The sequence below is a fragment of the Carassius gibelio genome, chromosome B8 (assembly GCF_023724105.1).
Source record: "Carassius gibelio isolate Cgi1373 ecotype wild population from Czech Republic chromosome B8, carGib1.2-hapl.c, whole genome shotgun sequence".
Classification (NCBI taxonomy): Eukaryota; Metazoa; Chordata; class Actinopteri; order Cypriniformes; family Cyprinidae; genus Carassius; species Carassius gibelio.
In genome coordinates, this window is record NC_068403.1 from 11,461,545 (window position 1) to 11,481,217 (window position 19,673).

Consider the following 19,673-nt stretch of genomic DNA (forward strand, 5'->3'; position numbering starts at 1 on the left):
TAGTTCTTTGCTCATCTTTTGTATAAAAATATTACACCCAATAAGGGTAACTTACATTATATATAAAAAAAAACAATAAATGTAAATTAGTTGAGTAGAAGTACTTCACTACTAAACTTAGATATTATTTAGTGGAATTTGTGCTTTATTTAGGTTCTGTTAAAACAGAACTCAGTTACATTTATAAGGGCAACAAAAAAAAATTTAGAGACAAAAACATAATCACAAATTAAACTTTTGTTAATGACTTAAAAACTAACATTTCAATCCATCGTGCTCACATAAGTTTAGCTTTTCTTTTAATAAACAGCCAAATATATTTTTAGTGTAAATAGCGTATTCTTTGCGAAGTTTCTGAATCTAAATACTAAAATGGGAAAATCACTTCTGTTGCTTGCTTAAAAATCTAAGAAAAGTGTTAAATTTTTTTATTTTACACTTCCAAACACTTGAGTATAATAAAGTGCAAGAACTATTACGCATGTATTTATTTATGTATTTATTTACGCTATGTACTTGTTAGACTTTTAATCAAAATTGTTTATATACTATTTTAACTAAATTTAAAACACAATTTTCTATAATATATAGTATGTACTTTTTTAACCAAACGCTTGATAGTATTTTCTCCGTACGTTACAAAAAAAAGGAAATGTAAGATTATCTTTGTACTTTTTAAAACATAGCAACATTTTTGTTTTGTTTCAAATGTCGCGACGTCAACGTTTAACTCAGTCCCATGATGCCTTGCGGTGCCATCGATAACAACAGCCCCGATTTGCAAACAACATCTGAGCGGCGTATCTTATATTCATTAGCAACATATTCTCATTTTCCCAAGGTTTACACTCGACGTGTTTGTTTTGGATAAGGTTCTGTTGATAGGATTATAAATTCACCGAATATCGTTGTCAAGGTAGGTCCGATGATTTGTTGGGTCAGATTAGCCTAACTAGCTGCTTGGTAATCCATTGTGAAACACCAAACAAGATGCTAATAATCAGTGCAGGACAATACTGTTGTTTTATTAGTATACATATAGACATCTTTTATTTACCTTGATACAACGTTATTTCGATGAAATAATTCTCCGTCACCCTATATGAACGCTGGTTATAATAGTTAACGTTAGCCGTGTTGACAAAGGAATGCAGTATCTCTTCATTCAGGACTGAGACTAACTTAATTGTGTTGTAATTGCTTTCTGGCATTGCATTGATACGTAGTCCTAACGTAACCTGTTAGCAAAGAAGCATTTAATGTCTTTAATTCGCAATAAAAAATGTGTACCGTAAGATACGCTGTCATTGTTTGCTTAGGCCACCAAACGAATGCATTTAAGGTCTTGAAATTGTCATGAATTGGGAATTGCAGTCAAGCATATACTTGTCTCTCTATGTTCCTATTGTTTGGAAGATGTCCATTTGAGCAGCTGTTCTCTAACACCTGCTTATGTGGTATTGAACAGATAGCATTAGCTTTCTGCCTCGTTAACCAGACACCAAATGAACGCCACCTATAAGTGTATACCTTTATTAGTTGTATCGTTGTAGCCTTCCAATAAAATAATGTTTCTCCCATTTAAAAAATAGGCTTTTATGTTGTTTCCATGAATGCATTTTAGGCAGCGTGCCCCTGGATCTCCACATTCCCAGATTTCTGAATCTCATCCATGGATCAGGACTATGAGCGCCGGTTACTGCGACAGATCAACGTCCAGAATGACAACACCAGCCCCATGGTGAGTGTCACCTTGAATATTGCAGACTTGAAATTGAGTTAATTCGTTTGTGCAATTTAAATGTTTTAAAACCGATCCACTTCAGACTGTTCAGTTTATCTGATTCCTTATTTTTTTGTATACAGAAAGTAAGAGATGTGATTTGTCACCTGACCCCCACCCCTGAGTCTCCGCTGTCATCACCAAGCAAGCATGGTGACCGATTCATACCATCTCGAGCTGGAGCTAACTGGAGCATCAACTTCCACAGAATAAATGTGGGTGGAATATTTTTTTTTTATTTATTCTAAAAATACTAGTAATGGAGCTTCCACGTTGCTTCCATTTTATTTGAATTAAATGAACGCAAAATGTCAAGTTTATTTTTCTTTACCTCATTACAGGAAAATGAAAAGTCACCAAGCCAAAATAAAAAAACCAAAGATGCAACATCAGATACTGGCAAAGGTGATTGTGAAGAGGATTGTGTTGATTTTACATGCACTAATAAAGCTGTTATGGTATCTTTTTCTTTATGGAGAGAGACAGACTATGCTTTAAATGAACCTCGTTTTTGATGGATCATATATTCAAATATGATACTCAACCCTCTTTCGTTGTAATAATTAGCCTTGTTTACTGTGTTATCTGACAGCGGACGGCTTGGCGTATTCTGCCCTGCTGAAGAATGAGTTGCTTGGGGCTGGTATTGAGAAGGTTCTGGATCCTCAAACAGAAGATCGACGTCTACAGCCCTCCACACCCGAGAGGAGGAGCCTCTTTAATGTATGTCACTTATCTGCTGATCTGTACATTTGATGCCACATAAGTGTTTTGATCTGTGTTTTCAGCGCTTGCTTTGTGTTTGTATGTACAGTATTCGCTCAGTGCCAAAAGATCCACACCCGATGATAACAGCGTGTCCCCGTACTCCCTCTCACCTGTTAGCAGCAAAAGGTAAGTTGAGTCGTCTCCTGAAAAATGTGATTGATTAATCAAATGCATTGTTTTAATTGAATGCATGTTTTTGTTTATAGCCAGAAGCTGCTGCGGTCGCCAAGAAAACCTACGCGCAAAATTTCTAAAATTCCTTTTAAGGTGCTAGATGCACCAGAGCTACAAGATGACTTCTACCTCAACTTAGTGGACTGGTCCTCTTTAAATGTGCTCAGTGTTGGACTGGGGACTTGTGTTTACCTTTGGAGTGCCTGCACCAGTCAAGTATGCATTAGCTGTTCATGCAAATTTAGAGGCAGTCAAGAACCAGTGAACACTTGGACTAAGTTGTGTGTTTTCTTTGCTTTGTCCGCAGGTAACGCGACTATGTGACCTATCAGTGGAGGGTGATTCAGTCACATCGGTGGGCTGGTCGGAGAGAGTGAGCTAACCTTTATGACTTGGACTATCAGAAGTTGCTTTCAGTGTTTTGTGGTCTGACCGTTCTTCTCTCATAGGGCAATCTTGTCGCTGTGGGTACACATAAAGGCTTTGTACAAATTTGGGATGCTACTGCTGGCAAAAAGCTGTTTGCCTTGGAGGGACACACAGCAAGAGTTGGTAAGAATAAAAAAAAAAAAGGGAGTTTTTGGTAACACTTTGTTATGGTGTCCTTGTTAGATGTACTTTATATTATAATAACAATAAATAATGTATAATTACATGCAGGTATTCCTTAGCCAAACCCTAATCCTGATACTAACCATGTAGTTCATTAATATTAATTAATTAGTGCTTAAGTTAGGACACTCTAAAAAAGTGTAACTGAGTTTTTAATTTATACCTTTATTTAGCAGGTATGCAGTAAATTGACAAAAAGACATTAAAAACCTTTATAAAAAGTGACATTACAGATCTTGTTACAAACAAAATATACTTCAGATAATTTTTTTAAAGTAAATCCTGAAAAGTATCATGTTTTCCAGTAAAATGATAAGCAACAAAACTAGAATGTTTCTACCAAATCAGCATCTTAGAATGAAAGACCATGTGACACTAAAGACTGGAGTAATGGCTGCTTAAAATTCAGGAATAAATAACATTAAAATATATTCAACCAAAAAAAGTACAGTTCTTTTTAATTTTGATTTACTGTCCCCAAACATGTTCAGTCTTGCCTGGACTTAAAGTTTCCACTTTTTTGACATTTACTTTCTAATGTGCTTCCCATTCTAGTAAAATGTATGTATAAGGTTAAACCGGTTATGAAAACTGAGAATTCTGCCCTCAGGTGCATTGGCCTGGAATGCAGATCAGCTGTCATCGGGCAGCCGGGACCGCATGATCCTTCAGAGAGACATCAGGACGCCCCCTCTGCAGTCAGAGCGCAGGCTGCAGGGTCATAGACAAGAGGTCTGCGGACTCAAGTGGAGCACTGACCATCAGCTGCTGGCTTCTGGAGGAAATGACAACAAGGTGACCTGACTGCTGTATATAATTGACAAAATGTACAATATGTTAACACAAAAATGTTTTGGTGACTGCATCATTCTAAAAGCATTCCTGTGATTGATCCTGCAGCTGTTAGTGTGGAATCACTCGAGCGTGTTACCGATGCAGCAGTACACAGAACACCTGGCCGCAGTGAAGGCCATCGCCTGGTCTCCTCACCAACACGGGCTGCTGGCCTCCGGAGGGGGAACGGCAGACCGCTGCATCCGCTTCTGGAACACTCTCACAGCGCAGCCACTGCAGTGTATCGACACAGGCTCACAAGTCTGCAACCTGGCCTGGTCCAAACACACCAACGAACTGGTAAGTTAATTCTGATCAACTGCCCAATAGCTTAGTGTTGATGTTTATTGTTGGTTCTAGCTGTAGAGAGAGACTAATAGGCATGATGGTGTCTCCAGGTCAGCACACATGGTTACTCTCAGAATCAGATCCTCGTGTGGAAATATCCCTCACTTACTCAAGTAGCCAAATTGACTGGCCACTCTTATAGGGTGCTCTATCTGGTTAGTGCTTTAATGCCTATTGTTTTATTTGAACAATTGACTTTTATTGTAATAGTATTTTTGAATGCTTTTTACTGATATGATCTTTTTATTTTAAAGGCAATGTCTCCTGATGGAGAGGCAATAGTGACTGGTGCAGGTGATGAAACTCTACGTTTCTGGAATGTATTTAGTAAAACACGATCGACAAAGGTATTGAAAAAGGTTTCTTCTTATTTATTTTTTTATTTTTGTGAAATACTGGCTTTTTCTCAAGTTCATGTCCTCAGTTTAATCATCTTTTTTTTTTTTTGTCTTTCAGGAATCTGTGTCAGTTTTAAACCTCTTCACCAGAATACGATAATTGGGCTGCTAAAGCAGATCGAGTCTTTATAACATATCTATGTCATCAATCACTTGCAGTAGACTGGACATAAAAAAGGGAGAGATCTACACCAAAAGATCAACTGTCTTTTTTTCGCCCCTACCCTGACATTTCATTTTAAGTTCAAATGTTATGTGTACTTTTACGTGTACAGTTGAGTTCATGATTTTATGTGTGATTGTTTTTGGTTACAGAGAAGAGTCTATGTATGACGTTATCCAAGCCTTAAGCCAGAAACAATGCCATTGAATCAGGGTGTAAAGAAAATTTAGCCATTGTGACACAGCTGCCTCTGGAATCATTTGTAAGCATTCTAATGTGTGATCTTTTGATTGTGAGAGTGAAAAAAAATATATATGAAAGAAAATTCAGTTTTTAACTTCAGTTGCTTAAGTGAAATGGAGTATTATAAAACACCCTGAAAAAAAGTAAATGCTTTGTTGTCATTTGTTATGGCGTATAAATTAACTAGTTTATTAATGTTCTTTACCAGGTTTGAATCACTAAACATGGAAAGTACTTAGCATTTACAAGAAAAGCTTAAACCTGGGTATGTGAGTTGAGGGAAAGTAAATAATTTAACCAAAGAAAACGCTAATAAAAGGACATATATTCAAATTTATGAATTACTCCGTTACATCAAGTATATTTAATTTAGGCCAAAGTGTTTTGGCAGACAAAAACCTTAGATGTTAGAAATGCAATCTAAATGGCAAGCCCTGCTCCCTTTTGGTGGATGTATTTTGATCTTTAGATAAACAGTTTGAAAGACAATTATTATTGTATTAAAGCAATGCCATTTTTACATCAGACAGAAATAGCTATAAATTACTCAAACAAAAATGAGGACAGAAATAATGGATTAAATTGATCAAAATTGACATTTCAAGCAGTCAAACTAAGTTTTCTTCATAATAAACATTTCTTGAATAATTAGTATTTCTCAATATTATTGTTTTACTATATTTTTGATCAAATAAATGCAACCTTTAGTGGACTTTTGAACATAAGTCTGTTAGTTTCCTTATAATCTTTGAAAACACAGCCTGACATTTTACTGTTCAAAAACTTATTATACAGCATGTTTACACAGATTATAAATCAGACTTTAAGGGCTAAACATTCCAGTTATACACTAGAGGAAATTCTAAATTACATCAACAAGAGATGAATGCCCATAAGATGTCATCACAAAGTTACTTTGTGTTTAAAGATCAATGTTTGATCTAACCCAGAAGTAGCACTACTGTTACCAGGGAATTTCATAAACGGTCTCATTAGACAAGCTCCTACAAGAGGGTACTGTACTACATTGCAAACAGCATTGGCAACAGTACATGCATTATGCATCTTTGCAACCTTCAGAAGGGAGATTTACGACGCCACAAAACAGAAGACATACAACAGCAATTTTATTCCAGTTTATTAGATTATTTATTGAGAATTTTTGAAAAATTGCATAAAATATTTTTTTAACAGGATGCATCCTTAAACACAAACTAAATCTGTTGCAGACAAGTTAACTTTGGGAAATCCTAGGTTAGCCTATTAAATCAAAGGTTATTTGGAATGCAAAGAATAAGTTGAATGAAAGTGAAAGATTAATTATGTACAGATAAAGTTCCCCAACATAAATTTTGGTCTCAAATGCAAACTAAGTTAGGATTCCTTTGTTGCCAGTTTCCATCGTTGAAGCCACTGTTGAAAAGTCAGTCCCTCTCTTTGCATCTCTGGCAGTGCAAACTGTCCAGGCTGCTCCCACCTGCACAGACACAATCAAATCATGTTAAATTTAATTAAAATCATGGTTTAAACAGTTTGGGATCAGTATTGTTGTCTTAGTAGTTAGTTACAAACTATATATATCATTGATTCTGTTTAATACTGTGAAGCTGGTTTGAAACTATCTCTATTGTATAAAGTGCTATAAAAAATGTGACTTGACAGTTCCACAAAGGGTCCATGTTGGAAACAATTGAGAGGATTGATTACCAGTGTGTGATGGCAGTCTTCACTTGTTCTGTGTAAAGCAGGCCTTTTGAGCACCTCTGTGTGAGCTCACGGGCCCGTGGGAGCAACGTCTGCAGAATCTCATCATCTACCATCTTCACACGCTGTACCAAAGCTGAAACAGACATCAAAACAACATGGAATCTAGGCTCTTACCACAAAACAGCAAGTCAAAAAGAGTGGTCCAAGTTTTAAAGAACTGTCTTAATGACATACTCTGCTGATCAGGCGATGGTAGCTGTGCGGTCAGCTTCTGCAGGTCTACTGATGACTCGGAGAAAAGCTGAAGAAGCCTGCGCAGATTTCTTAACTCCAGCCTTAAAACTGCAGCTTGAGACCACAGCTCTTCTGGAGCCTGGCAAAGAAAGAAGAGAATCCCACCATCAGTTTTTACTACGTTTCAGTAAAAAAAAAGAAAAAGGAAGCTTAATATGGATACTGTGGATCCTTGACAAACATACAGTAGTGACTAAAATGATTAAAGCACTAGTATTTTCACCAACTTAAGAATAGTTTTGAGTCAGTTATTTCTATCTTTTGCTGTAGTGTCAGTAGGAAATATCAGTTTACATTTCCAAACATTTATTTTGCCCCTAATTGTTATAATCCAGTGAGATTTTTGTCTGACAACAGCCAGTGCTCCACAAGGAGATCTGATCTCATCATCATCCAGTCTGTCTGGAATGACATGAAGAAAAAGAAAAAACTGAGACAGACTAAATCTAGAACTGTGGCAACATCACTAAGATGCTTCAAGAAAGCTACCTGCAAAGCTACAGTACTGTCAAAGTTTCAGGCACTTGTTTAAAAATGCTGTAAAATGAGGATGCTGTCAAAAATAATTGTATACATTTTCTTTATCAATTAACTTCTGTTAACTTAATGAAATCAACATTTGGAGTGACCATCCTTTGCATTTAAAGCAGCTTTTGACTTAGATGGGTTTCTTGAAGCATCTGAGAGACATTGCCACAGTCTGTCTCAGTTTGTTCTGTTTCTTCATGTCATTCCAGACAGACTGGATGATGATGAGATCAGATCTCTGTTTGGAGCACTGGCTGTTGCTTATTACAATTAATGGCAAAATTAATGTTTGGAAATGTAAACTTGTATTTCCTACTGACACACTACAGCAAAAGATACAAATAACAGACTTAAAACCATGTTTAAGCTGATGAAAATACTAGTGTTGTAATAATTTTGCCCACCACTATATTTAATCAATATATGATATGAACAATCATTAGAAAATGTACACTTTCTGTAAGTGTTAAAATAATGGAATTACTAAATGGTGCTTGATGAACTGAAATGGCTCTCAGAAAGGTGAGGAATAAATTAAGAGTATTAATAGACTGGAAGCGAGCATCTCACCATGTATATGGGAAATGATAGGCTTTGACAGAGTTTGTGGAAAGCCGGGGACTGTATCCGGTGAATGGAAAGCTGAGCTGCTGGTGGTTTCTGCCCCCTGCGGATTAAAAACAAAAGACTAGGTCCCAGCACAGACATTAAGCTTCAGAATTATATAATTTAGTTGATTTTTCCCAATGTTACATTGATAATGCATTATTAAATATGCAAATTTTAATCAAGAAAACTTTCAAGAACTTCAGTCTCTGACTTCGCATTTCAAAACAACTCAAAATGCTAGGCACGATATCTAGTACAAAGTCACTGAAGGGGAAAAAGGGATTTCGGTAGATTTGCTGACCCCTTCATGACTCTACGATTGAGTGCAGCCAGGGCTACACAGCTGAAGAGCTTTGCCCCTTGCGACACAGAGTTGCGCAGTTCACTGCTGGCTTTAATCACACTGCCAAGTTGAGGATTGAGCTCTTCTTGAACAAACTGCCCAACCTAAAAAAAAAAGGTTTATTGTACATGTACATACATACACCCAAATTACCATTCAAAAGTTACCATTTCAAAGAAATCTCTTCAGCACTAAATCAGCATATTAGAATGATCTATAAGGATCATGTGACACTGAAGACTAAATAACGTATTGCATGAGACGATACCTCTGCATGAACACGGGTCAACTCTGTTTTCACAGTGGAGTTTCCCTTGATCAATCGCCGTATCTGCTCTTGTCTTCTGTCCTATAAAGAAAAAAAAAAAAAACAATTAACTCCAGACTATGAATTAGAATTTTCAGTCTTTTGTTTGGACTAAATATAATTATGCACCACAAGCTGTCTGAAGTCCATGACCCTTTGCCACTGTGTCTGCAGGGTTCTGATGGCGTCCTGCCCCTCTCTGGCCTGCAGCTGTAGATGAGCACACTGCTCTCTGATGCGGTCTCTGACTGCTGCCTGCTTTACTCCCTCCATCTCCAACTCAAACACACACCTGCTCACAAACAAAACAAAACCCATTTGAATTAAAAGAAAATAAAAAAAATGTAATACCTCCCATTATACACAATATTATTCTTAATATACTATTTTAGTAACTATATACATTATACTGTACATACACTGCATTTATCTAATCAAGATGTAATAAAAACAGTAATATTACATACAATTTATAATACTAGTACCACAAAATGTAAAATGTTATTTTGCTATTCCTGTGAAGCCAATAACAATTAAAGTGGTCATGAACTGAAAAATCTAAATTCACCTGATATAAGAAGTCATTGTGCAAGTTTCAAAAATCATAACTTTCTTGATAGTCTAAAAATATCTTATATTGAAGCCAATCTCCCAAAACGACAGATTTGGATTGTGCCAGTTTATGATGCGATAGTGCCGCTAAACACTGCCTCCACAGAGGAAGATCAACACCTGTTTCTACATCTCTGCCGGTTTACCGTCCACTCATTTGTGCACACAGTAGGTAAATGACAAGAGCGGCAACCGCAGGTCTGCGCAAAATCCAAATTAAAAACTTTATTTGATTAACTTAATTTTTTATGAAGTGCCATAACACATCAGTAAGAACTTGTTCCTTTGTTCGCTTTATTTTATCGTGGATTTGTTTACAAACAAGGCACAATTTGACACATTGAAGCTAAAAGACAATGCTGAGCCAAATATATTGGATTTGATGTTGCTACACACAAGTGTGAATACCTGTTTTCAGTACATGATAACTATTGTTTCATCTTATATTTACTTAGTATTAATTTAACCTAAACCACAGCAGCGTCCATCTACAAAAGATGTTAGCCAATCATAGCAGTGGTCGTTTACTTCTGAGTCAATAATCTGCCTCTCGTATTCAAACAGAGCATTCTGAAAAGGGGGGACAAAACAGGACAGAACATAACCTATTACTTCTTATGTAAAAATCTTGATAAGATTATAAGTGGACCTCACAGAACAGAATAATAAAAAAAGGCAGTTTTTTAATTTTATTTTATACTTGCATACGCACACAGACACACACATAACCCATTCAAGTAATTATAACAAGTAATAGTTAATAATAATTATTGACGTCACAAATTCATAAGAAAATATAATAATTTCCACCTGGACACTGGATCTGACATGCGTGCAGTCTCTGCTTTTCTCATCAAAGCCGCGAGTTCGTTCTCTAGCTGCCCACATCTGTTGCGAGTCTGTGCCAGTTCAAAATAACTCTGCTCGACCTCCTCCCAGGCAGACTGTGTGCAAACACACAAATACAATCTGAGCCACAAAATTAAGTATGTAAAATGCAGTAAGACTACCATCTCAAATGATCACCTGTATAAGGCTGCGGACAGGTGTTAACTCCTCTTTCTGCTCAGCCGACGCATCTATTAGGTGATCGCTCTCATAACGAAACCTGCATTAAGTGCAATTGCCCGAGTAATAAGCAATAATCGATTCAACAACATCATTATTTATAGAGTGGGTTTTGATAACATACATGATAATGTAAAAACATACCCTAGATCTGAAACGTCACGCTCCACATTCAAAGCTGCAATCTTCTCTTCTAACGCCACCTGCTGTCTGGAGGTCAAGGCTTGCAGAGCTGAAAGAACTTGGTTTGGAGGATGAGCGCGTAGAGTGTTCTGAAAATTAAACATATTGAGGTTCTCATAAGCTGTCGTCGTGCAGAACTAAATGCATGCAGACACATAACATGCATCCTCCTGAAATAAGTGTCTTCATCTACCTCCGCTGCACTCATCCAGTGCTGGATCACTGCTTTCCTATGTTCATGAGTGAATCTGGATAAAAACAAATGAATTAGCATCAATAAGGCAAAAGCGTTAAAGCTCTTCTATCTACATTATCAGCATCAGAGGCCTGTGTGTCTTACTCAGTGGACGGATTCACATTTAGTTCACTCTCTAGCAGGCCCTGAAAGAAGAGAACCCTCTCGCTGCAGAGCTCTCTCACATCTTTCTGAAATGAGATAAAAATTGTTTCATGAGTTACAATCAGTGCAAAGATAAATGATTTAATCTAGTGGTGAGTTGGAGTTTGATTGGTTAAAATGATTCAATTAGGCCCCAAGTGAAAGATCAGTGAAAGTTTATTTAAAGATTTTAGACCTAGCTTTCTAAAACAAAGGCCGTTCAAAAGTTGAATTTTTGATTTTCAGAATTAAAATTAACATCATAAAACTGAAGTCAAAAAGTAGCTATAATTATAATGTTATAGTGTGCATCAAAGACCATTAAATACAGCAATACTTACTAAAACCAACGGATCTGTTCCGGCTTCACTGTCTGAACTGTCAGATGGCCCAAACACCAGCTTCACCTCTGCTTTCCTGGACAATTCGAAAAATAATGTGATTTACAGGTTTGAGTCATATATGAATAATATTAATGCTTTTATTTCGCAAAAATGCACACAGCATCAAAATATGGCAGTCTGAAGGTGGCTCACTTGGACAGCTCTTCCAGGGCATGCCGCTGAGTGCCAATCACATGCGCGTCCTCTAACAGAACGTTCCTCTCCTCAGAGCAGCGCTGTTTGAAAGAATCTAACAGGATCTGTCTGTGCCGGCTCTCCATAAATTCCTCCCAGTTCCTGTTCACAGTCTTTTCTGCTCAGAAACAGAGCAAGATATTAGTAACAACAGTAAAATACCATTCCATAATCTGATGTATTTAAAAAAAAAAAAAAAAAAAGATATTAACAGTAAAGAAGGTAATCAAACCCCCAAATAGTCTATATATTATAGGTGTAGGTAGTATAAAAGAGCATAAAAATGAACAGGAAGATAAAATAAGAACATTCACCTTCGGTAGCAAGTTGATCCTCCACTCTACTGATCTTTGTGTCCAGCTGATTGAGTTCAGTCTGAAGAGCATCGATCTCTCTCTGAAGCTCAAGCCTTCTCGTATCTTTATTCTGATTCTTCAACTGTTTAAGCTACAAAGGATAATCATCTTTAGCTGAGTTTATCAATCCTTATAGAAGCAGCATAACAAATCGCAATTAAGTTATTTTCTTTACCTCTTTATCTTGTAAAACTTTGTACCTTAGGATTTAGATGGTCAAGGAACAATTCCACAGCTCACACAACCACAATTTAGACAGTAATAAAGTAGCAGCTTTATTTTCAACATTTTTTGACAGAACACAGTTAAAATATATAAATTGTGGTGGGCCTCTTGAAACAGCCATATTTCATGTGTCATAAAATCAGTGGAATTAGGTTTTGTTTATATAGTATCAGTTTTTATTTAAAATTTAGTATTTGTTTTATAAAATTCCATTTCCATATCCATTTATTTCTATTTTGGTCATTTTAGTACTTTGACTTAAGCTTTCTTTTACTTCAGTTAGTTGCAAATAAATAAAAAAATCAGCTTTAATTTATTTAATGAAAACGAGTTTGAATAGTTTTAGCTTAATCAGCGATAACAACCCTGTTCACAATATAAACATACAATATATGCATATTAACACATCACATTTTCAGAAGACTTAAAGGATACCACTGGATATTCCCCCTCATGACACGAACGTTTCTGTAAGATAAGTTATGTCAAAGGAATATTGTAGAATCAGAAATATGCCCTGAAGAAAACGTAGTGAGCATTCGAGATTGAGAGCTCACCTTTCCTTATAAATATGTTGCGTGATATACTTCCAAATGGACGCTCCAGGACCGACACACAACCTAGACAAAGCGTAAACACAAGATCAACCTAAAATCGTTGATGAGGTTTAATGTTATAATTCAGAACTCACTAACGTCTTTATATAGCCGTCATCCGGTAGTCTGGGTGCTGGCAACTCAAGCTCCTCAACAGCCCAGCGCTTTAGTTCCTGACTGAGATTTGCCATCTTTTTAATCTTTTGATAATAATAAAACAAATCTGCAGTATTAAAAAAATCTCAAATCTTCTAATGCTAAAAACACGTCAAAATACGCGGGAGACGTTCCTTCGCCCCCTTTTATTTTGGTACTTGTCTCTAATAGGGCCGATGCTGCCCCCACAGGCCTGTCAGCGAAAATCAGCACTTAACTTCTAGCTTTTTATTAGCGGTTGGGAAACGAATTGAAACGAACAAAAAGGTGCTTTCCCGCCACATACTGAGCTGCAGTGTCATTGATGGAACAAGAAGAATTACTAAACTGAGAGAGAAAGAAAAAGAAAAAAAAACAAAACCCTATTAATAAATTGGCTTTTAAATCCAGATGTACCTTTCTTAAATATTTCATTATATATAACTTTACAATCCATTATTCAGCAGTTTTTTTAAGTGTAACATTTCCTATACCCATTTCTATAACTCTTCTACCAGGATTATCCTTTCATTTTGATAAACAGTGCAATATATTAATACATGCTGTACAGCTTCTGCTAATCCACACAGACTGCAATTCCCAGACTTGTATTTGTTCATTTTATACAGGGAATAATTAAGATCTGTACGTCCAAGGCAAAGTCTGGTAATGGTTGTGTTTTCTCTTCTACTGCCACAACTTCCTCTTTCACAACAAAATTTATTTGAATCTGATAAAGATATCTTCCTCTTTACTCCTCATTCCTTACCAGTTGCCTTTCATAGCTGTTCTAATTATAGCCTTAACTTCTTCTTTACAAAGTAGGGGACTTTATTTAATACAACGGTATCTTAAATTGTATTAACCAGTCTTGTTTCTTTTAGGAAAATAATTAATTCATGAAATATTCTTGATTGTTTTGGGCCATTTCCTAAATCTCACAGCTTGAATATGGTGGAAATCTTGCTCTTTCATTTGCCTCACACTCAATAAGTACATGTTCTATTGATTTAACATGACCACATTTATAATTTCCAGTTTCATGCTTTCACATTCTATGAAGACAATGATTTAAGATCATCTTCCTGAAAATAAATTTTTTTCCATCTGTCATCAATATTGCTTTTATAGGATTAAATTTACTGAATAATAATCTTGATTGATACTCTTATAATCTTATTATAATATCAGAATCAGAATCAAAATGAGCTTTATTGCCAGGTACACGACAAAAGCTTCCACAGTGCAACAGAATGACAGTGACAAGACAAAATACAGATAATAAAATAATAAAAATAGAATAAGTAAATAGAGAATAACATTATACAAATTGTTATTGGCAACAGTTCAGAGGGAGTGCTGGATGTCAGGGTTCCAGAGTGATTTTGCCAGGCTTTTTGCTCACTCTGGATAAGTACAGTTTTTTTTTTTTAATTGCATAAAAGACTTATTTCAAAAACATTTTTTAAATTTCACACTAAACTTTTGAATAATAAAACAAGAAATATGACAAAAATGCATTAACCAGGGGACAAGAGGATGAAACGACACAAAAAAGAAATTGACTCGAAAATAGACTTATTATAGTCTTAATCACGGAGATATATAACGCCAAACCCAATAAAAAATTTTATTGGTAAAAAGAGCCTAGCTTACTTTTTTTTTTTTCAGTTTAACTTCAAAAGTCAGTGCAAAAGTTCAGTCATTACCTCACCTGGCCTTTGGAAGGAATTTACAACAATTAATTTGCTGATTTATATTGTAAGCCAAATGCTTATAATGCCAAGTACATTATTATTATCATTATTATTATGATATGATAAAGTGTCTGCCTTCACACAGATATTATCGAGAAACAAAAAAGAACCAGATGTAGGCAAATACAAAAATAAAACATTTTTAAACAAATACATTTAAAAAAAAAAACCCCTTTGGAATAAAGATCTTTTATATACATTTCCATGGTCCGCACATTCATGAACTAGACCAGTTAAACTCAAAACTCTAAAAATGACTTGTCCAGCCCAATACAGTAATACAATCTTATGATTTTCTGTGAGGCTATGCCCCACATCCCTGCTGTTCAATTTTCTCCTCTGCAGCCACTGGCAGGATGAGGTGAGAAATTCTGCTCCACAGTCCACTCAGTTTATCCACATCCATCTGATTAAACACAGTGGATTTGTCTGAGATGACAAACTTCTGTTTTACATGATCATATACCATGTCCTCCACTGCACTTAGACTGGTTGTCGGGGCTATTTCATCCACTGAAAGCATCACAGTGAAAACCAAGAAAACCTTCTTGTAAGCTGCATTTTCGTGGTCACAGTAACGATAGAATATAAGCGTAGATCCAGGAGGGAGCTCCTCAAAACGGTGCACAACAGCTGCAGGTTTATCACCTTCAAATGCTTCCCTCAGCTCTTCATCGATATCCAGCTTGACCTGCTTACTGTCTTGTGCTCTTTTGGTGGTCCCATTGATTTCTAAGATTGAAGCATTATGGGTAGCAGAGTACACTGCAGCTAATCTTCGAGCAAGGCAGCCCAATGTTGTTTCGGCCTGGAGGCCAGCTGTCAGAATCACACTGACCGGTTCAGTGGGGTTGACCGTCTTCAGGTGGTTCTTAAGATGTTTCCCACTCCTCTTCCAGAACACTGAGCGCTGACTGGGAAAAAGAGCTTGTAGAGCTGCCAAATCCAGGTCAAATTTCTCTACTGATTTAGAATGGACCTCATCAGTTTGAGGCAAATGGGAGTGTAAGAACTTCTGATAGGCCAAAAAGCCCAAAAAGCCCAAAGCAAGTAATAATTCCAGTATCAACAACCACTTGCACATGTACGAAATCCAGCCTATAAAAACACACAGTTCTGAATTAACAAAACAATGTGGAATGCGAAAAAAATCTGATTGTTTTAATTATAAAGGAATGGATGAAGGACTGAAAATACCTCTAGAGGAGGGGGCTGGACTTGCTTTTGAGGGGACTGGTTTCTGCAAACTCTTCGATTCTTGAAAGCAAAGTAAAAGAATTTTGATCTACAATTTCTTACAAAATATCTGTTTTCCTTTACTGGCATAAGACACAACTATTCATGTAAATTTATGTATACATTTATCTTTTGTAACAAAATGAACGGTAGTAAAGCTGTAAAAAAGTAATAAAAAGGACAAACAGAAAACATTTTTTTACCGGTGTATTTGTTATTAGTTTGATTTGTGATAGGAAGCTGGATTGTTGGGTTGACATAACTCTTCTGTGGTTTAGTTGGTGGGTAACTTCTAAGACCAGGGGGATCTATAATAAAAATGCAACCTTTGATTGAATCAAATGATTGAAAACAATTTAACATATACAGTAAGAATGTGATTAAGCATCATTTTGCACTTTTACCAGAAAAAATATTGCTACTTATATATATATATATATATATATATATATATATATATAATAAAAATGTTTCACAAACTTTTGTGTTTCTGGACAGGATTCTGGTAGTTCATGTTAATCCTATTTTTCAATTGTTGATGTTCCAGTGGAACAGCACCCATCCTAGAGGCATCTGCAATGAAAAGGATACTTGTGGTGTGCACATAAGAGACGAACTGGGGGTGGCTTGAGCATTTGTATTAATTGTAATTCAAAAGATAATTTTATTAATGATAACAAACCTCCACATTTTGTGACTGGTCCGTAATTTCCCTCTTTGGGTTTGGGTATGACCTTAGTATATAGATGTAGCCTTTGTTTGTTGAGTGACACTTCACTTTCCAGATTTTCTTCCCTTACATGGACAGGATGTGTTTCTTCTGTCCCAGGCTGGGCTGAGGAACCAAAAGAAGGAAAAATCTATTATTATTTGAAACTTAATATAATAGCACTTATGCTTATTCCTCATTTAGAATCTTACCTGTCCAACTAGACTCCAGCTCCTGCTCAGCCTCCTCATCGGAGTTCATTTCTTGATCCTGGTCTTCATTCTCACCCATCTCCATATTTTCATCATCTGTTTGGTTTAAACCATCACCTCTCTCATTTCTAACCCTTTCCTTATCTTTGAGCTTTTGCTTCTTAGTAGGGGATTCTGTTTTGGTTTAATAAGAAAATTACATTAGCATTAGAAAGATGTTTTGCACAAAAAACTACATTTTAAGACAGAATATATTTAAAAAAAAATGAATTTCACACACCATCCTCATCCTCTTTAGTGAGACCCTTGTTCTCCTTGGCTCCATGGACAGCTCTGGATGCCCCACCATCTTCCCTCATTTTCTGGGTTCTCTTTATTGGGTTTCTGGCTTTAAGATCCTCAATATATGAAGCTAAAATAGAAGAGGAACTGAGTAACTACCTTATTGAAATATGCCAACAAATGATAAGATTTTTGTTAAGTATTTTTGCTTGTTATGTGCCAGCAGAAACCGACACACTTCTCACATCTTGTCACGAAAATGACAGAAGCACTTGCAGCTATACTGTTATTGTTAACTATATTGTTAACTTTATTTATAATCTTATAATAAATATTTGTGAAATGTTAATGAAATGTTTACACTAAGCGATATATTGAGATTAGCCCTTAAGCTAATATTAAAAAATTTAGCCTAGTTAGCAAATATTTTAAAAGGTTAAATAGCAAACATCTTAATCTAACTGTTACTGAGGGAAAGAGTTGGATGTACATTTTTCTCCGTATTATTAGTAGCATGAGAGGTACAGATAAACTCATGAGAGACGGTGTGTACGAAAAGTTCAGTTTAACGTTATCATTTAAAGTAACGTTAGAGTAAAGTAAAGAGAAATTGATCTTGACATTATTGATACTGTTTAATTTACCGGCACACGGATATGCATATAATCTTAAAGGCAAGCAGCGAGTATTTACCTTTTACGCTCCACAACATTAGCCTGTTTCCTTTAACATGATTCTATATAAAATGGAAACCCATAACATGAAAATATTGTCTTTCGTACTATAAAGTATTAGTATTAGAAAGTCAAACCTTGCGTGGATGCCTGTTTGAGGCTTCTCCTCCTAGTTTTTGGTCCATCTTCTTTAGAATCACTTGAGTCCATTTTTATACATATATTTCACCCCTTCTTATCAAACTTTTTACTTTTCTTGTGCAGCCGAACCCGGAAAGCGGAACATTAATGATGGTCTTCGTCGGAGCGACTTCAGTGAAACACAACTTCACAGTACATTACGTTCGGCTGTGTCTAAAATCGCTCATTCATTCACTCATTCACTAGTGTACGGCAGTTGAGTTCACTATATCAGGAAGGAGTGAACAAATAAATAAGTGAACGGATTCGGACAGTGACGTATAGCCTAACGTGACTTGGAGCTGCAAAAACATAAGCCCTATGTACTTTTATATTACATGTACCTAATTTTAGAAAATAATACTAATAGCAATAATACTCAAAACTACTTTATATTGCAGTTATACATACCTTCGAGTCAACTTTGTGGTTTCATCGATGGTATATGCCTAATTATTATAATATTTAAAAAAAAAATGTTTTTATGTTCATAATCATTAAATGCTATTAAAATAACGTACTGAGAACAAAAATAAACACACATAAACACGTTCATAATTATGTAATTATTATTATTAGTAGTAGTAGTAGTAGTAGTATCTCGACACTCGCAGCGTTTTGAGCTCAGATAAGATGGTTATAGAGCGTCCTCAGGCGACCGTTAATTATACATTAGAATACAGTATATTGTCAGCTTCTTTGCAAATATTGTCAGCTTCTTTGCAAAAGTAAACAAGTGATTTGTTTATAAATTAGTATATTCATAAAGGATAAAAAAAAAAAAAAAAAAAACTCACTATTATTCCCTGGAACACTGACCTGTGGTTGGTGGTTTGGGTTATTTTCCTGATCCTGGTCTTCATTAAACCCCTTCATTAAACCCCCTTCTTCTTTAGGCTTTTGGATATTAAGAGGGGAATCTGTGTTGATTTTAAACGAAGATGATGAGAACAAATATTAACATACAAAAGATGTTTTTGTCACTTAAGTAGCCACAATTGTGTTATCTAAAAGGGCATGTTGAATATTATAAATTCACAATGTGAAACGAAAATTGCATCGAATAAAAAAATATTGACCTCTAACTCCACGCATTTTAATATTTCCCTGTTCAGAGACCATTCTGACAAGCATTCATTCTGTTTAAATAAAAAAATATGGCCACAAATTCCTGTTAGATCTGAATCCTCTCTGACTCCTTACATGGTTCCTGCCTCGGAACTGCTTATGCATAACCACACTTATAGAAAGCAAGCACATGCAATAATATGCTTTATTCTAAGAAATTCTACTGCCCTTCTTTGTGTCCACTTGTTTCTTAGATTGTGTGACTGAGTGAGGGTGGATCTCGGACTGAGAACTGGGAATCTTCTCCTGTGT

General features: G+C 35.9%; 3 protein-coding genes across 4 annotated transcripts; 1 reads left to right on the top strand and 2 right to left on the bottom strand.

Moving 5' to 3' along the window:
* The first annotated feature begins 706 nt into the window (after positions 1-706).
* Positions 707-5,471, top strand: fzr1a (fizzy/cell division cycle 20 related 1a). Its single transcript, XM_052563879.1, has 14 exons — positions 707-916; positions 1,625-1,741; positions 1,867-1,998; positions 2,125-2,188; positions 2,376-2,506; positions 2,598-2,677; positions 2,758-2,941; positions 3,033-3,098; positions 3,175-3,277; positions 3,948-4,132; positions 4,238-4,471; positions 4,570-4,674; positions 4,774-4,866; positions 4,976-5,471. The coding sequence occupies exons 2-14, from the start codon at positions 1,673-1,675 to the stop codon at positions 5,015-5,017; spliced, it is 1,488 nt and encodes a 495-aa protein (XP_052419839.1). The 5' UTR covers positions 707-916; positions 1,625-1,672; the 3' UTR covers positions 5,018-5,471.
* Positions 5,472-6,448: 977 nt separating this feature from the next.
* On the bottom strand, positions 6,449-13,456 carry haus5 (HAUS augmin-like complex, subunit 5). The gene is made up of 19 exons (XM_052563878.1): positions 13,208-13,456; positions 13,070-13,132; positions 12,948-12,980; positions 12,463-12,487; positions 12,246-12,378; positions 11,890-12,049; positions 11,695-11,770; positions 11,315-11,400; positions 11,168-11,222; positions 10,936-11,063; positions 10,750-10,831; positions 10,534-10,667; positions 9,241-9,403; positions 9,073-9,153; positions 8,763-8,908; positions 8,423-8,519; positions 7,265-7,403; positions 7,031-7,163; positions 6,449-6,800 (listed from the first exon to the last, which is right to left on the bottom strand). Exons 1-19 carry the CDS (start codon positions 13,297-13,299, stop codon positions 6,698-6,700), a joined length of 1,929 nt encoding a protein of 642 aa, XP_052419838.1. The 5' UTR covers positions 13,300-13,456; the 3' UTR covers positions 6,449-6,697.
* Positions 13,457-14,436: 980 nt separating this feature from the next.
* LOC127964267 (torsin-1A-interacting protein 1-like) lies at positions 14,437-18,429 on the bottom strand. Of its 2 annotated transcripts, none has more exons than XM_052564410.1 (8): positions 18,251-18,429; positions 17,438-17,569; positions 17,158-17,331; positions 16,919-17,071; positions 16,717-16,809; positions 16,440-16,544; positions 16,198-16,257; positions 14,437-16,098 (listed from the first exon to the last, which is right to left on the bottom strand). In XM_052564410.1, exons 1-8 carry the CDS (start codon positions 18,321-18,323, stop codon positions 15,305-15,307), a joined length of 1,584 nt encoding a protein of 527 aa, XP_052420370.1. In that variant the 5' UTR covers positions 18,324-18,429; the 3' UTR covers positions 14,437-15,304. The 2 variants fall into 2 exon arrangements, with proteins under 2 accessions (XP_052420370.1, XP_052420371.1); XM_052564411.1 differs by lacking the exon at positions 18,251-18,429 and adding an exon at positions 18,133-18,230.
* Between the last annotated feature and the right edge of the window lie 1,244 nt (positions 18,430-19,673).